At 46.9% G+C, this 20,801-nt stretch overlaps 1 protein-coding gene across 1 annotated transcript in view; it reads right to left on the bottom strand.

Moving 5' to 3' along the window:
- CACNA1E (calcium voltage-gated channel subunit alpha1 E) overlaps positions 1–20,801 on the bottom strand; it is a 364,294-nt gene that overhangs the window by 100,735 nt on the left and 242,758 nt on the right. Inside the window, exons 16-21 of the mRNA XM_033151321.1 lie at positions 20,230–20,302; positions 16,576–16,693; positions 14,765–14,832; positions 9,271–9,368; positions 5,072–5,128; positions 2,433–2,993 (exon numbers count right to left, since the gene is read on the bottom strand). Of these exons, the coding sequence (XP_033007212.1) occupies positions 2,433–2,993; positions 5,072–5,128; positions 9,271–9,368; positions 14,765–14,832; positions 16,576–16,693; positions 20,230–20,302 (975 nt within the window). The remainder of the gene's footprint in view (positions 1–2,432; positions 2,994–5,071; positions 5,129–9,270; positions 9,369–14,764; positions 14,833–16,575; positions 16,694–20,229; positions 20,303–20,801) is intronic.

Here is a 20,801-nt window from a genome sequence, read left to right as displayed (position 1 = left end):
AACACCCCCCCCCACACACACACACACTTAAGTGCTTAGGTTGTTAATGCCGAATTTTAGTCTGTTAGAATACAACAAATCAAATTAAAAGTAACCTGAAAGTAAAAACCAGGACACCCTGAAGGTTGTTGAACTTTGTCTAGAATGACCCCAAAAATTGTTAAGCTTTTTTCCTGATTGACTTGTCTAAGATCCAGGACAAAGTGCCACATTTCTGAAATTCCCCCTGGAAGTCATATCTGCCTTTGAAATCCCGGTTATGTCCAGGAAAATCTGGATGTATGGTAGTCCTAACATACTGCGAACAAGCAAAATGTCCCAGAACAAAGCTGGGAGGAGACCCCATCCATTTCTGAATCCTCTTCCGTTACCTGTCCTCACTCACCATTTTCAAGATCTCCAGGGTCCTAAAAATATTCTTAATGCACTTTCCTCACTGACTGCCAGGGGCTGAGGCGGAGGGTTGATGCATGTGGAATTTCTGGCCTCGTGTTCCAAAATAACTTGCCCTGCCTTTGAGTAATTGAGTAAAGGACCCCTGGATGGTTAAGTCCAGTCAAAGGTGACTATGGGGTTGTAGCACTCATCTCCCTTTCAGGCCAAGGGAGCCGGTGTTTGTCCACAGCCAGATTTCTGGGTCATGTAGCCAGCAGGACTAAACCGCTTCTGGCACAACGGGACACCGTGACGAAAACCAGAGTGCACAGAAACGCCGTACACTTTCCCCGCCACGGTGGAACCTATTTATCTACTTGCACTGACGTGCTTTCGAGTTCTTAGGTTGGTAGAAGCCGGGACAGAGCAATGGGAGCTCACCCTGTCATGGGGATTCAAACCACCGACCTTCTGATTGGCAAGCCCAAGAGGCTCAGTGGTTTAGGCCACAGTGCCACCCATTTGCTGCCGCTGCTCAACCAGCAACATGTCTTAGGGGCCAGCAATGGGTTTGCAGCATACATAATCGACAGGCACAACAGCCGAGAAAGGAAGGAGGAGATGGGGGGTGGCTGTATATTCGAGTCTGTGTTCGGCAGCTTTGTTTGACGGCGCTGCTGCTTGTTGTTGTGAAGCAGAAATACACAGATCCATTTATCACACTTTTTTATCCCCGCATCTCCGGGCAGCGAAAAATTACTGCTTGCAATGTGTAGCATGGGCAGACCAATAATTAGGAATCTGAGAGGGCACTGTTTTCATGGCCAACTAAAAATGTGTTTGCATAACTTTGCTTAGAAAGAGGTGCCAAAAGAAAAAGGGAAAAAGGTGTCAAACCACACAGAACAGCATTATATTCTCTGAAAGGAATTCAACTAGCACACAAAGAAACAAGCAGAGAATTCAAAAGAGAAAAGATTCATACACAAAAGACAGATTTATAATAATATAAGCCTGCCAGCTTTTTTAAAAAAAGTTACGCATGTGCTTCTGCACTGTAGAGAGATGTTTTTGTTGCAAGTTATTTGTTATATGACAATTAAAATATCTGATTTTTTAATATAAAACAACATTGCAAATGAATTATCATGTTCTCTTCAATCCTAGCACTTCCCCCCACCTCTTATTTTCTGTGCCAGGTAGTTTGGCTCCGGCTTCCAGCCAACTTGACAGCTACCTCACGCCAAAACAGCAGTTTGCACACTCTATGGCCAAGCTAATACTGCTGTAATTCCTACATCATCTGAACGTGTAAAAATTCTCATTACCCACCATCCAATGATGATCCAGCATGGCCTGTTAATGACTGCTAGGAAGCTTTTAATGTTTGATATTTTGTTATGTTTTTATATGTGTTGGAAGCAGCCCAGATTAGCTGGGGCAACCAAGTGGGGGAATGAATGAATGAATGAATGAATGAATGAATAAATAAATAAATAATATGCATGTTTATTTGCAACTCCCACTGAATTTAAAAGTGCTTGCTCCCCAAAGTCACAAAGCGAAGCCAGGTAATGTATATAATTGAAAATCATAAATAGAATAATGGATATCACTTTTCAGAATGTGGGTAGTGCGCAATGGGATATGTGAGTGTTCTTTAAAAAAAAATTATTCTCAGTTTTATACATTTCAATAATTTTACAATCTTTTCAACGTTTCAAAACTTGACTTTCTCCCCCCCCCCCCTTCTTATTTTTCCAGTAAGTTTCGCCATTTCTGAATATTCCACAAGTTTTTGTATCCATTCTTCTTTCGCTGGGACTACTTCTTCTTTCTATTTTTGGGCAAATCAGATTTTTGCCGCTGTCCTCACATACATGAATATTTTATATATATATATATATACAGTTTGGGGAGTTCTGTCCCTAGAATTCCCCAAGGGAAAGCTTCTGGGTTTGTTTGTTTTTACAAACGTTATTTTAAACATCTTTTTCAATTCGTTATATATCATTTCCCAAAGTGAGTGTCCTTGGATTCCCCTTGTGGCCCCTTACCTTTTCAGCTCCTCGCCAACCACCGGCTCCTTTTCGATCAAGCCTTCCTTTTCCTCTTCGTTCTTCTTCTGCTCCTGGTTCTGCTCTCCCTCCGCGGGGTTGACTGCTTCGGGGCCGGCCTCTTGGCTGGCTGACCTGTTCTCCTTGGCTTCCGTCCTCACCCTGCGATGTCGGCTGCGCCTCTGGCTTTGCCTGAGCCGGGCCCTGTCCTCAAAGGTCACGCTCCCTCCGCCTTCCTGCTCGTTCAGATCACAGTTCCCGTGGAAGGATTTGTGGTGCCACGCGCTCTTCTGGTCTTCCTTGCTGCCCGGGCAGGGATTGGAACCTGAGATTTGCCCTTCTTCGTTTGCCTGCTCTGACCTTTCCGTCCTCTCCTCCCCGTTCTTTTCGAGGCCGGTGTTCTCCAGCAGCCTTCTCCTCCGAAAAGCGTTGGCATGAGGGTTGAGCAGAGAAGGGTCATCCTTGTTGATGCCCTCCTGGCTGGACATCTGCATGTGGCGGCGCAGCTGGCTGGTCCGCTGTTCCCACACAGACATATGATGCCTCCTTCTCCTCTCCCTCCTGGGAAAGGAAAACAAAGGGGGTTCAGTCCACCTGCGCCCCGCCAGAAACACAAGAATACACACCAGTACGTACAGCATGCACCTGCGACCATTCAGACATCACATACGGAGACTCGATTCTCTGCTCCCCTGCATTTCACAAATAGACAGCCCAGCCAATGGAGTTTCTCAGCCCTTCAAAAATCACACCATCCGCAGGATCTTGAATCAGAGAATCGGGCCCACTTGTATGAGATCCACAGATAACTACAAACCGCCCCGCCCCACATTCCAATAGGCACAAGGGGGACAAGTCCCAAGCAACAGGGGAATGGACGTAAAGAAACAGGACACAATCACTAAGACACAAGAAGCTTCTTTCTTTCTTTCTTTCTTTCTTTCTTTCTTTCTTTCACAATCCCCGTGACAGGGTGAGCTCCCGTTGCGCGGTCCTAGCTCCTGCCAACCGAGCAGTTCGAATGCACGTCAAAGTGCAAGTAGATAAATAGGTACCACTCCGGCGGGAAGGTAAACGGCGTTTCCGTGCGCTGCTCTGGTTCACCAGAAGCGGCTTAGTCATGCTGGCCACATGACCCGGAAGGCTGTCTGTGGACAAACGCAGTCTCCCTCGGCCTATAGAGCGAGATGAGCACTGCAACCCCAGAGTCGTCCACGACTGGACTTAATGGTTTACCTGCCCCCGCCCCCACCATATAGCCTAAGTACATGGCATCAGTCTGCTTGTATGTTAATTTTAAATAAATTTGCAATTCAGTTGAGCAAGGAAGCGTGTGCAAACGGCCATGTTCGTTTGTGTGCTGTTGCCTGAAAGAGCAGGGGCCAGTCGGAGCCGGCCCACCTAGAAGGCAAATGGGACATTTCCGTTAGGGCTCTGCAGAGGGTGATGATCAGCCAGCTGGGGGAAGGAAGGGCAGTGGGACACATGCTCTGGGTGCAGGCAGGATCAGCAAAAGGGGAGGCATGCAGTGCCAAGCCTCATTTAAACCACTCTGTCTAGATGCTCAGCACCAGGGCTTGGGAGCAAAGTCCACCCCAGACCAGTTAGAGACCCAAAGTCTTATCTTGAGAGCTGAGCAGCGCCTCTCATCTCTTGTTATCACCCCCACCCACTAAGGCCGCCATTCAAACTGATTCTCCATGGCACAAAGGGCGACTTAGTTGTGAGTGAACGCACAGAGAATCAAACTGCCCAATATTCCCAAATTTTGGCTTTGAGTTTCTGGGGGATTGAGCGTTTTTAGTGAAGGTGTACCATCACTCACAAAGCTAAATTCTCTGCGTAGAATTGTGGAGTCGGAAAGGAGGACGAGAACCATCCAGCCCAACCTCCTGCAAGGCAAGAATCTTTTGGCCAACGCGGGGCTCGAACCCATGACCCTGAAATTGAGAGCTTTGTGCTGTACTGACTGAGCTGTCCATCATTTCTGGCATGTAATGCTCATCTAGTCTCACACCCATTACTCTTGATAGGATATTCCGAAGGGACTTAAAGCTCCGATGAGAATTCTGGTCACAAGAACGCCTTCTGTAGCATTGACTATTCTGAGGGTGTTTTGTTGGGTTTATAAAATATTGTAAAAACTGCACACAGGAACACTGTGGACAGACACACCAACGCAGGCATACACACACACACAAAATAAACACACACACACTGCTTGACACATGTCAGCAAACAAACACACCCACAGAATACAACTTAATTTTGCCTACACAAATATACATAGAGAAATGTGTGTGTGTGTGTGTGTGTGTGTGTGTTTGTGTAGAAATGTACACACATACACACACCTTGATACTGATGTTAAGATGCTTCATAGGTACACATCGCACCAACACGCAGAGGCACACAATGCGAACAAACCCACACACTTGTACAAATATAACACGCACAAATTATAGGCCCACACTAATTCACAGGGGGTTGGTTTTCACACGTACCTACATACATATTCACACGACACAAACACAAAGTAACACACACACACACACACACACACACACAAACCTCACAAAGCAAGTCTTTCACGTACACACACAAAACCTCTCACAACAAGCAGTCACATGCACACATACAGGTTGCTGGTGCGCGGTTCCCACATCGACATGTGGTGTCTCCTCCTCCTGTCTCTTCTGGGGAAGAAAAACGAATGGGTTCAGTCTATGACATTGTCACGGGGTCTCCGCACTTCCAGGGCATACAACTGCACGGATGCTCAAGCAGAGAGCCAGAGGTGCTCTAACACTTGTGCACAGATGTCATTCATAAGCCACGCCTCACTCAAGTACAGTGACACCTTGGGTAACGACTTAATTCGTTCCGGAGGTCCATTCTTAACCTGAAACTGTTCTCAACCTGAGGTACCACTTTAGCTAATGGGGCCTCCTGCTGCCGCCGCGCGATTTCTTTTCTCATCCTGAGGTAAAGTTCTCAACCCGAGGTACTATTTCTGGGTTAGCAGAGTCTGTAACCTGAAGCATCTGTAACCTGAAGCATCTGTAACCCGAGGTACCACTGTACAGGACATTAAACATGAATACATTGGTACCTCGGGTTACAGACACTTCAGGTTACAGATGCTTCAGGTTACAGGCTCCGCTAACCCAGAAATAGTACCTCGGGTTGAGAACTTTACCTCAGGATGAGAACAGAAATCGCGCAGCGGCAGCGGGAAGCCCCATTAGCAAAAGTGGTACCTCAGGTTAAGAACAGGTTCAGGTTAGGAACAGACCTCCAGAACAAATGAAGTTCTGAACCCAAGGTACCACTGTACAGGAGAGCAAGGGATGTCCTTTTCTGCACAGCTAGGAAATGGCCAGTACAGTGGTACCTCGACTTACGAATTACTCAACATACGAATTTTTTGACTTACGAATGAAAAAAGTGCCCGCACGCCTACGAATTTTTCGACATCCGAAGGACATCCGTTGGCGGTTTTAGATGGGGTTTACTCGACTTAGGAATTTTTCGTTTCCAATGCATTCCTATGGGGAAATCGCTTTTTTCGACTTACGAATTTTTCGACCTATGAATGTGCATTCAGAACGGATTAAATTCGTAAGTCAAGGTACCACTGTATACAAAATATCAGGTACTTGAAAACTATTGCTCTACACTCGCTTATATGCACAGAGAGCTGCGTGTGCAGAGGGTCAAAGCTCAGTGGGAGGGTGTATGCTTCTGCCGAACTGAAACCTGAGGTGACCCCCAGCATTTCAAGATAAGGATGGCAAGTAGCAATGCTGGTAAAGAGATCTGGCATTGAAACGAATCACTAGAAGTGTAGCAAAAATCAACGTTTGAGGCTGAAGGAAACCTCCACGCGGCGGGTGAGAAAACAAAGGGTGTTTATTGCTAGCGATAATGGCTCAGTGGGATCACTCTTCAAAAGCTGAGCAAGCCCCAAAGGGTGGGGCCTGCTTAATATGCCACTCGCTTTTCTGCAATCAATCAAGTTGTGGCCTAAATTCTGCCCAAAACCCAAAACTAAAATTTCAGCCAAATGCGTCTTTATTTAGTGGGGAGGTCTCTGGGTCTGAACACACAAATCCTTGAGGCCAGCACTCCCCCATATCCAGGCCCACACACGCCAAGATGCAGACATTCCCATCCTTTCGCACATCAGCACCCAATCTGCTGTACTTTTCAGCATGCAAGGTAGTGGCATTCATTATTGATGTTTTCTACAAACAAGGACCTCCGCTTCCACTCCCTTATTCTAGCGTAGTCGTGGAACATTCTACAGGGATGTTTGTTATGTTGGGACTTCTGCTGCTGCAACCAAGAACAGACCTGCTTTCCTCCGCTGCCATTGTTCAGCGCGTCTCGTAAGAAAAGGGAGTTTTTGCGCATCCCAACGCCCAGCTCAAGTTTCGGCTCCCCACCCAGTTCCCGAGAGCTAGAAGGACTTCAGTCAAGCAGCACCACTAAATATTCTTCAAATTCGCTTTGCAGCGTTTTGATTTCTGCTTAAAAGGTGGAGTGATCTACTGCAATGGAACAGGACTAGCTAACTGCATCTTTCTTCTCAACCCTCACACTTCTCTCCCACCCCCCGTGATGAATTAGCTTTATTAATCTCAACATCAATTAAAACAAGAATCTCGCAGCTTGGGAAAACGGATAGTTACGCAGTAGTTCAGACAGTTAAGGTATCGAATTATAGCTTTTCTTGTAATCAAGGCGCAACTTCATCATCCTTTGCCAACTGGGACATATTGCCGAACGGGGAGAATTTTTGGGGAGCAATTGGGGCAAGACGTTCCTAGGAACCCTAGTGCTTTACAGAGGATTTTAATGCCAGAATTGGTGGGGGAAAGAAGTGAACATTAAATGGAGTGATCAGGAATTCCAGGGACTCCAAAATCAAATCCTGAGAGGTTCTGGTCGGTTTATTAGTCAAAGCTAATCTTCGTAATTTGAATGGTTGTACAAGAGGGGACTGAGAAGGGAGAATTCACTTTTCTTACAAAGGAGCAAATGTAATGGATTTCCCACACTTCTTCCCAAAGATGCTCTTAATTTCAGCATTTCCACTGTGCCCTGGAGGCATGAAGCATTAGAGGCAGCAGGTTAGCAGCGGGGCATGCCGTAGTTGATGCTGCAAAGCTGGAGCTTTGTTAATGGCTGATGTAAAAATATTTGCATCCCATGAGTAGACTGCATCACGTGGGCACTTTGCAGAGTAGCATCCCTCTCCCACCAGGGCCACTGAAGCTAGATATGCAATACATCCTGCCATACAAGTGTGAAACAAGGACATTCTCACAGGGTGGGAGGCAGCCAGAAAGGAGAAGCTGTGTTGGGGCAACTCTACCACCCCAGTAACATATGAATAGGCTCGGGGTCTTTTTGGACAAAGTATTTAGGCATGCACTCTGGCTAAAGCCTGCCATAGCTGTCAAGTTTCGGATTTGAAAATAAGGGATCAGCAGTCTCACCTATCCCGGGGACAGTCACATATCAGTGGTGGGCGGAGCCAGAAGCAAAAAGTGGGCGGAGCAGCAATGTAAACTCCAAGCAGGCTTGGGCTCAGAGCGGAGCAAAGAGGAGGGCAGCAAGCAAAGAGGAGGGCAGCCATGTGCTCCGCGCAATGGAGCCCCATCGTCTTCTTGTCTGAGCCCATCAAAACAGGACAGGAAGCAGCAGCTGCTCAAAGGCAGCCAGGCTCCGCCCGCCAGCTAACCCTATTGGCCGGCTGAGGGGCTCGGCGGCAACGGATAGGGGCTGATGCAGAGGGAGGAATACACCCCCCTGTAAGCACGGGAAATGGCTCCCACTTGCTTTGAGGGCTGAGGCTTTTCTCTCCAAGTAGGCGAGGTCTTCCCACCCAGTCCCTGGCCAGCAGGGGAGGAGCTGCTTCCATTAAAAACGGGAAATTTAAGGGAAATAAAAAATAAGGGAGAGCAGCGGGAAACTGCTTGAAATATGGGAGAATCCTGGGGAAAACGGGATACTTGACAGCACTGAAGCCTGCACATGGTGGCTGCTGCCAATTGGAAAGCCATTGGGATGGGACGATTCAACCCTCGGGAAAGGTTTGATCCCATTTAAAGGAACCCTACCTGATCGAGTAGATTTGACAAGCAAACATGCCGAAAGAAGGGTAAAAAGGATGGGACACGGAGACCAAGTTCTAGGTGGAAATGATGAGGATAAATTTCCTCAATGGTGGAACAAATCTCTCCCCCCCACACACACCTTTTTTTTTTTAAGATGCTGGTGTTGGAATGGAGAAAATCTTCCCAACAACTTGATAAACTAAGAACGTTTTCGTTTTCACACTGCTTTCAACCATCTAAACTCTTCCAGCCCTATGGATCCATGATGCTAAGTGTGCTTCTTTCCTGCACACCCCCCCCCATCTAGCATTGCGCGAACGCTTGCAAGTTTGACACTGCTGAGGTGTCTGCACAGTGCTAAGAATATGCAAAAACCTTTTGGGAAATTTTTGCTCTTCTGATCAAACCTCATTGAGTTTCCACAAGGTTCCTCACCTGAAGAAGGAACCTCCAAATCAACTTCATATTTTCCTTTCTAGCGGTAACCTAAGGATGTGCAGAAGCCGCGTGAAAAACGCAGAGGCCTCCACTAAACAATATTTTGGCTTTCCTTGAAACCTCTCAGATCTTTCACCTGAGCGGCAACCACCAAATTTGCTTTAGGCTCTACAGAGGGATTTCTCTGTCTTTCGAATGTGAACGCAATCGTCATGACCGTAACAAGTTTTTAGGGGGTGAGGAGAGGGTGCCCTATGACGGATGAGGCCACTCACTCTATAGCCGGCATGTTGGGAGCAGACATTGGACTGACTTCCTTGGCTTTCTGCAAGGCATGCTTCTGATTAAAAGCTTCTTCTTCTTCCTGCTCATCCTAAATAAAAGACAAAGGAGCTGGTTAAAAGGGAATATAGCAGAATTTACTATTCTCCCATGTGTTATGATCCAGGCTGCAACACAGAGGTGTGCACGGTCACTTTTAAATTCACAGATGTAACAGGCTTCATCACCACTGATCCCCAAGTGCTCTGTTAAGTACTGCTTGATAGAGCAGGCAGCAAAACAGAGCAGATAGCAGAGCCAAGGAAAGCTATGGGTGCCTCATTCCTCAGTGCATCCTGCAATTCAAAGGCACACTGTGCATTTCCAGTTTGCAACCCAGGAACCCCTAGTTATAAGACTGAAAATGGCATACAACTTTCACGAACAGAATTATCGGAGAGGTAACTACAGAGCAAGGGACCCAGGTGGCGCTGTGGGTTAAACCACAGAGTCTAGGGCTTGCTGATCAGAAGGTCGGCGGTTCGAATCCCTGCCACGGGGTGAGCTCCCGTTGCTCGGTCCCAGCTCCTGCCCACCTTGCAGTTCGAAAGCACGTCAAAGTGCAAGTAGATAAATAGGGACCGCTCCAGCACTGCTCTTGGAAGGGGTTAATTAGCTAACCTATATATTTACCTGAATGTATTGTTAGTCCAGTGACTGTATTAAGTATAAAAGTGCCTCTGTTAAGCTTTTCTGTATGAAACCTCTCTGTAAAGCTGTGAACTCTGATCTGCATTGCACTGGCAAATGATGACTAAGTGTCTGGAGATAACAGTAGACAGTAGAACTGTCCTTGCAGAGAGGAACTGCCTAGGTCAAGAGATAGGGTGGCCTTGCTGGAGTGCGCATGAACCAACTCTGGCTAAATGTCCTTTTGCCTTATATGTCCTTTTGCCTTATATGTACAACAGGAAATGTACAACAGGAAATGTTCCTTATATGGACAGGAGGAAGAGCCAGGGAACTGTCTATAAGAACTGTCTGAAATTTGACTAGTTTTGTACTTGCTTGGCTATCTAAACACCGAAGTACCTCTGCATGCAGAATAATAAATCTTTCTCTCTGAAGCCAGCAGCCTCAGGTGTTTTCTGCTTCCATGTTTTCTCATCGGGCGCAACAATGGGAACCCGTAGGGGCAAATAAGGCTCCACTCTGGTTTGCCAGAAGCGGCTTTGTCATGCTGCCCACATGACCCGGAAGCTGTCTGCGGATAAACGCCGGCTCCCTCAGCCTATAGAGTGAGATGAGCGCCGCAACCCTAGAGTCGGACACGACTGGACCTGATGGTCAGGGGTCCCTTTACTTTTTAACCACAGAGCAAGATGACACTTGTGGAACCAGAGTTATGACTCCAATTTTGAGCTGAACTCAGTTGTTTTTGAAATCAAATTCTTGAAGTTAAAGCTTTTAAAACCCGTTACATGAAGGTGACCAGACTGGAACTGACTTCTAAGTCCTAAGACCTCAGTCCCAAGCACGGATACTTGGAAGTAAGTCACATTCAGCTGCTCATTCGAACTGCTTCCCATTACATATCAGGTCTTTATCGTCTTCTAAGAGCCTGTCGAAGACATTCCTTCTTCAACATGCCCTTTAAGTGGAGTTTGTTTGTCTTTTAAATACCAGGTTTCATCTGCATTTAATCTAAACTGTTCTATATCTGAAATTATTTTATGTGTTATTATTAAATCAAAGCGATTCACAAATGGAACTCAATAAACAAATGGACATTTCACTGCTATCTCTGTTTACAGGCTTTGGAGATTCCTGCGGTTGTTTTTGAAGCTAGAAACTGACCACCATGAGCCAGCTTTCCTTTTGCAAAGAACAAGAAGTTTTGTGTGTGTGTGTGTGTGTGTGTGTGTGTGTGTGTGTGTGTGGCAGCAGGCTGACAGGCAAATAAAACTACTTCACACACTTCCTAATTGATTGGTGGAATTTGCTGCTACAAGATACGGTGATGGCTACTAGGGGATTAAAGGTAAAGGGCCCCCTGACCATTGGGTCGTCATGTCCGACTCTGGGGTTGCGGCACTCATCTCGCATTACTGGTCGAGGGAGCCAGTGTACAGCTTCTGGGTCATGTGGCCAGCATGACAAAGCCGCTTCTGGCGAACCAGAGCAGCGCACGGAAACGCCGTTTACCTTCCCGCTGGAGCGGTACCTGTTTCTCTACTTGCACTTTGACGTGCTTTCGAACTGCTAAATGGGCAGGAGCTGGGACCGAGCAACGGGAGCTCACCCCATCGCGGGGATTCGAACCGCCGACCTTCTGATTGGCAAGCCCTAGGCTCTGTGGTTTAACCCACAGCAGCACCCACGTCCCCATACTAGAGGATTAGGGAGAGTTAAAAGCAGATTAGACAAATTCAGGGAGAATAAGCCTCTCAACTGGATTTTTGTAATGATAGACATATGGAATTTCCATGTTTGCGGCAGGAAAGTTCCTTATTACTAGATAATTGCATGTGCGGGTGGGTATAACAGCAGGAAGGAGCTGTTTCCTTCATGCCCCATTCTGGGATTCCCAGTAGTAACTGGATGGGCAGTGTTGGAAAACAGTGGCTGAGCTAGATGGATCTTTGGTCTGCCCCAGCAGGGCCATTCTTACACGCTCAAAAGCGTTTTCAGCACATACCTCTCTTGCAATGATGGCAGTTCTGCGCTCAGGACGCTCATTATCTGTGTTATCCAACGAAGTCGGTATATTCCATGTTCCAAATTTCAATTGTCTTTTAAAACCGCTGGGTGTTGACCCCACTGGGCATGGTAATCCAATCAGGGGGGAAAGGGGGGGTGTTTTAGGGCACCTTTTCTAGCCCCTTTTTCGGGGTGAGCAGAGTAAATCCTAAATAGGACTACTCACTCATGGATACACATATAGCAAAAACTATCTGAACAGGGAGCTCCTTGTAAGTTGCATTGCTCCCTGGGAACAGGGTGGGTGAGTGGGCACAGTCCTTTGGCCTGGAAAGGAGATGCAGAAGTGCATTTACGTTCACCTCTGAAGTTATTATTATCGTTTATCACACTTACACCCCACTCTTCCTCCAAACACCTCTGAGCGTCACAGTCTTGGGGTCTCGGACCCATCAGAGTTTAGGGCAGCTGCTTCTGGCTTCCACCACCAGCAGGGAGACCTTTTTCTCTGTCTTCCCATCTGACCAGAGGAGCCCTGCTCATCACTAGGGGAGATAACCTAGCCAACCAGCCTGTCCTCTGCCCTGCCTCCTTTCCTTGGCTTCACTAGAGGAGCTTAAAAAGGTAAAGGAACCCCTGACTGTTAGGTCCAGTCATGGACCACTCTGGGGTCTACAGGCCGAGGGAGCCAGAGTTTGTCTGCAGACAGCTTCCGGGTCATGTGGCCAGCATGACAAAGCCGCTTCTGGCAAAACCAAAGCAGCGCACGGAAACGCCGTTTACCTTCCCGCCGGAGCGGTATCTATTTATCTACTTGCACTTTTGACATGCTTTCAAACTGCTAGGTGGGCAGGAGCTGGGACCGAACAACGGGAGCTCAGCCCATCGTGGGGATTTGAACCACCAACCTTTTGATCAGCAAGCACTAGGCTCAGTGTTTTAGACCACAGCGCTACCCGCGTCCCACCTCCACCCGTGCCCCAAACCTGCCCTGCTTTGCCTCTGCAGTACTTGTTTCTGTATGGCAGCTAGAACTGAGTCACACACCTCAAGATGATTCTTGGAGCAATGCAGAAGGAGGGCATGACCTTGCCCTCTCCACAGCTGGTATATATACAGCTTACTTCTGAATTAGGCAAGTTACCACCACCATTCTGCTTCCACTTCCTTCCAGGTGTCATTTTTATTAATTACGCGGGCACAAAATACTGTGGGGGGCCTCTCTCTCTCCTGCTGGGGAGATGTGTATTTGTCTGCTTCAGAGTTAAATTAGACAATGCCATCAATTACTACGCTCTATTACATCCACATTAGCCATGTCAGAGATACATTTGCACTGGAGGGTTTTTCTTGGAGTCCAGGAAGTACCAAGTTGATGAATCCGTGCTGGAAATGGGAGATATGGAACAGGATCATTCCATTCCCACTCCGAGAGCGGCAACCGGCTCGGTTGCTTAGCTAGCTCACTGTAACCCGTGCGGTTTCCTGGAACACCGTCACACACCAATTCCCAGTGAAGCCTTCCTTGGCGTGGCCCCAACTCATAATTGTGAGTTAATGATAACTGCGCCACTGTCAGATTGCAGAGGATTTGGAGGAAAACAAATAACATTTGGGGCACGGTGCTTTCAGAGCACTGACTGTAATAAACCCTGACCTTTGTAATAAATGGAATGACCAGGTAATCTGAGGGCCGAACTAGATGCAGTGCCATCAATGTAATTAGCAAGCATGTGAAAGGCTTTATAAAAAGTAAAGCGCCGGTGTGGAAAAATCCAGATCAGGACTTCGGTGAGGTGCACAGGACCTCAGTAGCCTCCTATCCTCCACACCAGGGCTTGGGGCCCCACCCCATCAATTTACTTTTAAGAAGCCATTTGCAGAAATGGTCATTTCATGAATGGCGTTGTGTCTGGTTTGGCCCTGAAAGGAAACATTTCCTTGGCAAATTCTCCTGCACAAGCCCCATAAGCCCTACTGTCACAGGGAAAGTTTGAGAAGCTCAGAAACAGAACTCAGCCAGGCAGACCAGTTGCTTTTGCCATGGTTGCAGAAAGGATTGGCCAGCCACATCTCACAGAAATTTAATCTGTGAGGGAAAAGAATAGGTACTGGGAATGAGAAAAAACTCCAGGCTGCAACTAGGAACAGGGCCTTCTTCGTGGGGGCACCTCTCCCTTGCAGCTTTAGGGATGCTTTTAACTGCTTGTTTGCACTGTGCTGCTAACAGGGATCTTTGCTGCTTTATTCTCTTTTAAATATTCTCTTTTTAATTGGGTTGTTTTCAGTGGTATTCTATTATTTTTAACACTCGGTCCCAGTCAATATAGGCCATGGGTAGGCAAACTAAGGCCCGGGGCCCGGATCCGGCCCTATCGCCTTCTTAATCCAGCCCGCGGATGGTCCAGGAATCAGTGTGTTTTTACATGAGTAGAATGTCTCCTTTTATTTAAAATGCATCTCTGGGTTATTTGTGGGGCATAGGAATTTGTTCATCCCGCCCCCTTCAAAATATAGTCCTGCCCCCCACAAGGTCCGAGGGACAGTGGACTGGCCCCCTGCTGGAAAAGTTTGCTGACGCATGAATAGACAATGCTGGGCTAGATGGACCAATGGTCTGTATTTTTTTAAAAAAAACAACCTCACTTATTCCAGAGTTGAGGTCTTGCCATTCAGTATCTTCTGTGGTTTTGCTCTGGTGAGCAGGGGTTCAAATCGTGTCCCATCAAAATTATATCCCTGTCGCTAAGAGCACATTGCAATCTGGACGGAGCTTACGTAGCTATTACCAAAGAGTTCTAGACTTACCTTCGTCAGCTCCTGCGCATTGGCAAGGTTATCCACAGCAATGGCCAAGAAAACATTAAGCAGGGTATCTAAAAGAGTTGAGGGTGAATGAAGCATCCGATTAGACAAGCTGAATGGACATCATGAAGACATCATGTGGAAGAGGATAATGGCGCCTGCAGTTGCATACAGTGGTACCTCGCAAGACGAAATCAATTCGTTCCACGAGTCCTTTCGTTTTGCGATAATTTCGTCTTGCGAAGCACAGTTTCCCATAGGAATGCATTGAAATTAAATTAATGCGTTCCTATGGGCAAAAAAGTCCATTAAAAAAAGTCCGGGGGAGCCGGAGGGAGGGAGGGAGGGAAAGGCGGCGGAGTGACTCCCAGCTCCGCAAAAAAGAGAAAAGCGCCCTGACATCCGCGCCAAGGACTGAGCGAGGCATATCCTCAGAAGCAAAGCCGCTTTACTCGAAAGTAAGCCCCTCTCTGCGCTTCAGCAAGCGGCAGCTTCTGCTCGCCTCACTGCCTCCTTCGGCGCGAGGGAAGCGTCTGCCGGGCTGCCCGGCACTGTCATTGGCGTTCTCGCCGCCACCGCATCCCTTCAGGCGGCGGGGTAGGAAAGGTGCCACCGTGTCCTGACCGGGCTTGGGCTCCGTCTCTGGCCTGGGAAGGGGGAGCAGGAGGGAGGGAGGGAGGGAATTGCGGTGGAGCTGTGCCTGAGGGAGCAGCGCCTGGCCACACCGGCAGCAGCAGCAGCAGCGATTCCCAGCTCTTTGCCCTGCTTCTCCCTCCTCAGCCACCTCCGCATCCCCTCAGGCTGCATCCCCTCAGGCTCCCTCCGAGAGCCGCGCTTTGGCTTACAGTGGTACCGCGCAAGACGAATGCCTCGTTTTGCGAGTCACGGCCATAGAAAATTTCGTTTTGCGAGTCACCGGAAAAAATCGCAAAACCCTTTCGTCTAGCGAGTTTTTCGTTTCGCGAGGCCTTCGTCTTGCGAGGTACCACTGTATTAGGGGCCTATACCGCACCAGGACGGGTTGAAAGAAGGACTCACACATGATCACAGGGGAGTTTTCCGTATCCTCACTGTAGCAATCTAGAAACTTAGCAATACTGAAGTGGTTAGATCCCATGTGATCTTTCTTTCATATCTTTCCTTCAAATATCGCCAGTGTGGCAGGGGATCCTGGCCAAGCACAGAAAAATGGTAACCGCCTCACGTATCCAAGGGCTACGATTTCAAACGCAGGACCCACTTCTACAAGTGCATGGACTCAGGGATATGGCAGAGCGAAGGGGATGGGCCGCTTATGACTAAAAGGACCGTCATGTGGGCCAAGCAGCAAGTCAAGATGAAATTCAAACTAGACAAGGTGCCAGGAGATGCATTATCAGAGCTTTTAAAAACTGAAACGCAGCTTCTGGAGGAAGGGACACGGAGGAGGGTGTGGAATGCATAACCCTCCCCCTCCAAGTATTATTATTATTATTATTTAAATTCGGCCTCTCCTGCTACTTTTACAAAGGATTCCCCCCACCTTCCTAGTGGGAGATAAAAAAAATTGGATTAGAAAAATTGCCTGGGGAGAAATTCCATCTCTTCCTCCCACCCCCTCCTGTTTTGCAGACTACCATGGCTGCACTTTGGTACAAACAAACCACGGTGTAGAGACTGGTAATGCAGTTGCCCTTTGCCTCGCTTACTTAAAAACCCAAGAAAATGCAGCAACACTGACAGCAGTGCTCTCATGCCACTTCTCTCCATGGTGCTGAAATTTACAAAATATCACACCAGGACCCCAAATCAAGGCAGAGCAATAGGAAGGATACAGTTTCCAAATAGCGTGAGGATGATGAAGTAGATGGACGACCACATTCCTGAGCTGACGCCACCTTGGGAGCGAATTCCATTGTACATCACTTCATTCCAGTCTTCGCCTGTCAAAATCTAAACGAACAAGCAGCTGTTACAACAACGTCCTTATTTTACACTTCAGAAGAGGATGTTTCAGTTACGGAGAGCCTACTAAGTCACTGAAACAAATGACACAGAGAAAAAGAAAAAGAAAAGGAGGAAGGAATGAAATAAAGAAGGAAGGCGCCTTTTCCTTCCTTCCTTCTAACCAACCATCCATTTTTCCTTGGCCCCAAATTCTGCCTTTCTTATATAATAATAAGGCAAAAGAATAGCAAGAACTGTACAAAAGGGGTACAGTCCATCCTCAGAGGCCTTACTGTCTTACTGCCTAATTTAGAAAAAACAGGTTGGAAGTGGGTCAAGGAAAAGCCCAATAAAAGAATACTGAGAGCCAAAAATGTATCCTAATATCTGTTGGAAGCCGCCCAGAGTGGCTGGGGAAACCCAGCCAGATGGGCAGGGTACAAATAATAAATTATTATTATTATTATTATTATTATTATTATTATTATTATTATTATTAAAACTACAGAATGAGCTGCACTGAACAACTTCAAGCCGCAGATGGGGGAAACTCTAATTTCCAAATGTTCCTCCCAAATAAAAAAGAAAAAGTACAAACACAATTTCCAGCACATACCAGTAGGTTCCTTCCCCCGCAAAACTGAGAAGATCCATCATTGAGAAGATCCATTTGGGGGCACCAAATTTGGCCTCGCTCAGGGCGCCATGCCACCAAAGATTACCAAAGCCCACCCCTGTTTATATCCAGTGCTACTGATTCTGCTCAGGCAGCAGAGTTCGACTTGCGCAACTGAACAGCCCCCTCTCCTCTCCTCTCGCACACCTTCAAAATATGGCCCAGAGGGTTTGTGGACCCTCTGTTGGCTGTGTACCTTGGCTCTGAGGAAGAGGCAGTGAAGAGTTCGCTCTCATTAGGAGTCTTTGCAATGTCAAGGTGGTGTTCCTTGAAAGCTTCGGCTCAAGGAGTTATTACTGAGAAAGGATTCATTTAAAGGAAAAGAGAGGCCACTTCCCTCTCAACAGAGAAGACTAGGCTATTCCAGCCAGGTGTGTGAGTGTGGTGGGAGATTCAGAGGAAAGAGCAAGGAAAGGAAAGAAAAAGAGGGTTAGCTGAGCTTCTATGGAGCACAGAATTAGGGGAAGATAGAATAATGGGATTATGGTGAGTGAATGAGGCATGGAGAGCTTTGTTATAAAGAAAAGGAGAAGGTCAAAGCAAAAGGGAGCCACTGCAGAAACTGAAGTCAATGGGGGACAGGATCAGAGCAGTGAAAGAAAGGCTATTTTAACAGAGGTACTTTGAAAGGTGGTTGAAGTAGCATTAACCATATCATATATGAAGATTTCAGGATAGATTTGAGGGCTGCTACACACGCGGGTGGCGCTGTGGTTTAAACCACTGAGCCTCCTGGGCTTGCCGACCAGAAGGTCAGCGGTTCAAATCCCCGCAACGGGATGAGCTCCCGCTGCTCGGTCCCTTCTCCAGCCAACCTAGCAGTTCGAAAGCACACCAGTGCAAGTAGATAAATAGGTACCACTCCAGTGGGAAGGTAAACGGCATTTCCATGCGCTGCTCTGGTTTTGGTGTTCCGTTGCGCCAGAAGCGGCTTAGTCATGCTGGCCACATGACCCAGGAAAAACTGTCTGTGGACAAACACCGGCTCCCACCAGATGTCAAAGAGAAAAACAACTACCAGGCTTTTAGAAGACATCTGAAGGCAGCCCTGTTTAGGGAAGCTTTTAATGTTTGATGGACTACTGTATTTTATTTTTTTATTTTTTATTTTGGAAGCTGCCCAGAGTGGCTGGAGCAACCCAGCCAGATGGGCGAGGTATAAATTATTATTATTATTATTATTATTATTATTATTATACAGAAACTTGGGACAAAACTTTCTGTAGCTTTCGATAATTATCCAGGTTGCCTCTGGCAGATAGAACCTTCCTGTTTATTTATCCCTCTGCATAAACAACAACAGCAAAGTCCTTAATGCAAGGACATAAAAATATCGTTTGCTTACATAAAGCTGCAGACTCAACTTAAAACGGCAGTGAAACAAGTCAGGCAAAATATACTGGTACTTCTAGATTACAAAACAACATGGTTCAGATCAAAGATGGCACCTGTGATTGGTAAAGCACAGAAACCGCATCCTACCCCTAAGGCTGCATGATGAGAAAGAGAGTGTTTCTCAGGTGATAGGAATTAATAAGGATTATGTTCCTTCTTTCCTGGGCAAGCAGAGGATGTGGCCTCACAAAAGTGCCCTCTGGGAATTTTCAGGAAACTCCATAGAATCATAGAATCATCGAGTTGGAAGAGACCACAAGGGCCATCCAGTCCAACCCCCTGCCAAGCAGGAAACACCATCAAAGCATTCCTGACACATGGCTGTCAAGCCTCTGCTTAAAGACCTCCAAAGAAGGAGACTCCACCACACTCCTTGGCAGCAAATTCCACTGTTGAACAGCTCTTACTGTCAGGAAGTTCTTCCTAATGTTTAGGTGGAATCTTCTTTCTTGTAGTTTGAATCCATTGCCCCGTGTCCGCTTCTCTGGAGCAGCAGAAAACAACCTTTCACCCTCCTCTATATGACATCCTTTTATATATTTGAACATGGCTATCATATCACCCCTTAACCTTCTCTTCTCCAGGCTAAACATACCCAGCTCCCTAAGCCGTTCATCATAAGGCATCATTTCCAGGCCTTTGACCATTTTGGTTGCCCTCCTCTGGACACGTTCCAGCTTGTCAGTATCCTTCTTGAACTGTGGTGCCCAGAACTGGACACAGTATTCCAGGTGAGGTCTGACCAGAGCAGAATATAGTGGTACTATTACTTCCCTTGATCTAGATGCTATACTCCTATTGATGCAGCCCAGAATTGCATTGGCTTTTTTAGCTGCTGCATCTTAACCCTTTGCTCACATAGCAAACATGGACTTTTTTTTTAAAAAAAGTATTGATTTACAAAGGTGTGTGCAATGTCTCTCTCATATTTTTTTTCCATGTAACATTTTCACAAATCAATTTCGTTTGTTGAGACATTAGGAAGAAAAGGGGGGAAGAGGTGGGTGGGGTGGGGTGATTATGTTTCTATTTTACTTAATATATGTAGGGTTTGGTGTCAGCGTTGTTTGTGCTGGTTTTCTGTTGTTCGCTTGTGCTCCTTTGGTGGTGAGAGAGGTCAGGGTTGGCGTAGGTTGTGATTGATCATTTGTAGTTGACTGTGGTGGTCTTTGGTTTCCTGTGTGAGTGGGGTGGGTGAGTGTTTTTGGTCAGGTTAGCCATATTGATTTGTATGCAAACATGGAATTTTATATTTTGACCGGAACATCATTTCCCCGCACTAACTAAGCTGCACCACACATTGCTGATGGGAAGGGTGAGAACTTGATTACCATTTTCAGAGGCAGCCTCGTGTCTCTCATATCACCTGCCCTGAATCACAGCCGACTACTTAAAGAGAAGCATTACTAAAGGACACAGGCATCTGAGCTCATTTCTTCAGCTGCGGGCTGCTCGCCCCCCAGAGTTATACCTGGAAAACTGTCATGATGGCTGCAGGGAAGGTGTCGAAGTTTGCAGAAGGAGTCCCATCCATAAAATTAAATCTGCAAAGAAGAACAAGGTGGCAGAAGAGAATGGAGGGAAAGTTAAGAGCGAATAGTAGAAAAGATGAACAACATTCAGCAACAGAAGCCACAGAGAAGAATAGGGATCTGTGTAAGACCCTCAGTTCTACCTCCTGATCCCTGACAGCACTGTCCAGATCTAGCACTGCTTTCCTGGGATCGGATACATGGCCTACACCAGGCATAGGCAAACTCGGCCCTCCAGATGTTTTGGGACTACAACTCCCATGATCCCTAGCTAACAGGACCAGTGGTCAGGGATGATGGGAACTGTAGTTCCAAAACATCTGGAGGGCTGAGTTTACCTATGCCTGATCTAAGGCAGCTACCACACACTCACACACAGTATATTTTTGAGTTTGCCTATGCCTGGCCTACACATTTTTAAGTCTTTCTCTACAGGAGTGAAGGCAATAAACCCTTCAAAAGCAAGGTGGGACATTTCTTAGGAATGCCAAATTCTGCAGCGATGAATTAA

The sequence above is a fragment of the Lacerta agilis genome, chromosome 6 (genome assembly GCF_009819535.1).
Source record: "Lacerta agilis isolate rLacAgi1 chromosome 6, rLacAgi1.pri, whole genome shotgun sequence".
Classification (NCBI taxonomy): domain Eukaryota; kingdom Metazoa; phylum Chordata; class Lepidosauria; order Squamata; family Lacertidae; genus Lacerta; species Lacerta agilis.
The sequence above is the reverse complement of the archived record's forward strand: the minus strand, read 5'-3'. Positions and strand labels throughout refer to the sequence as shown.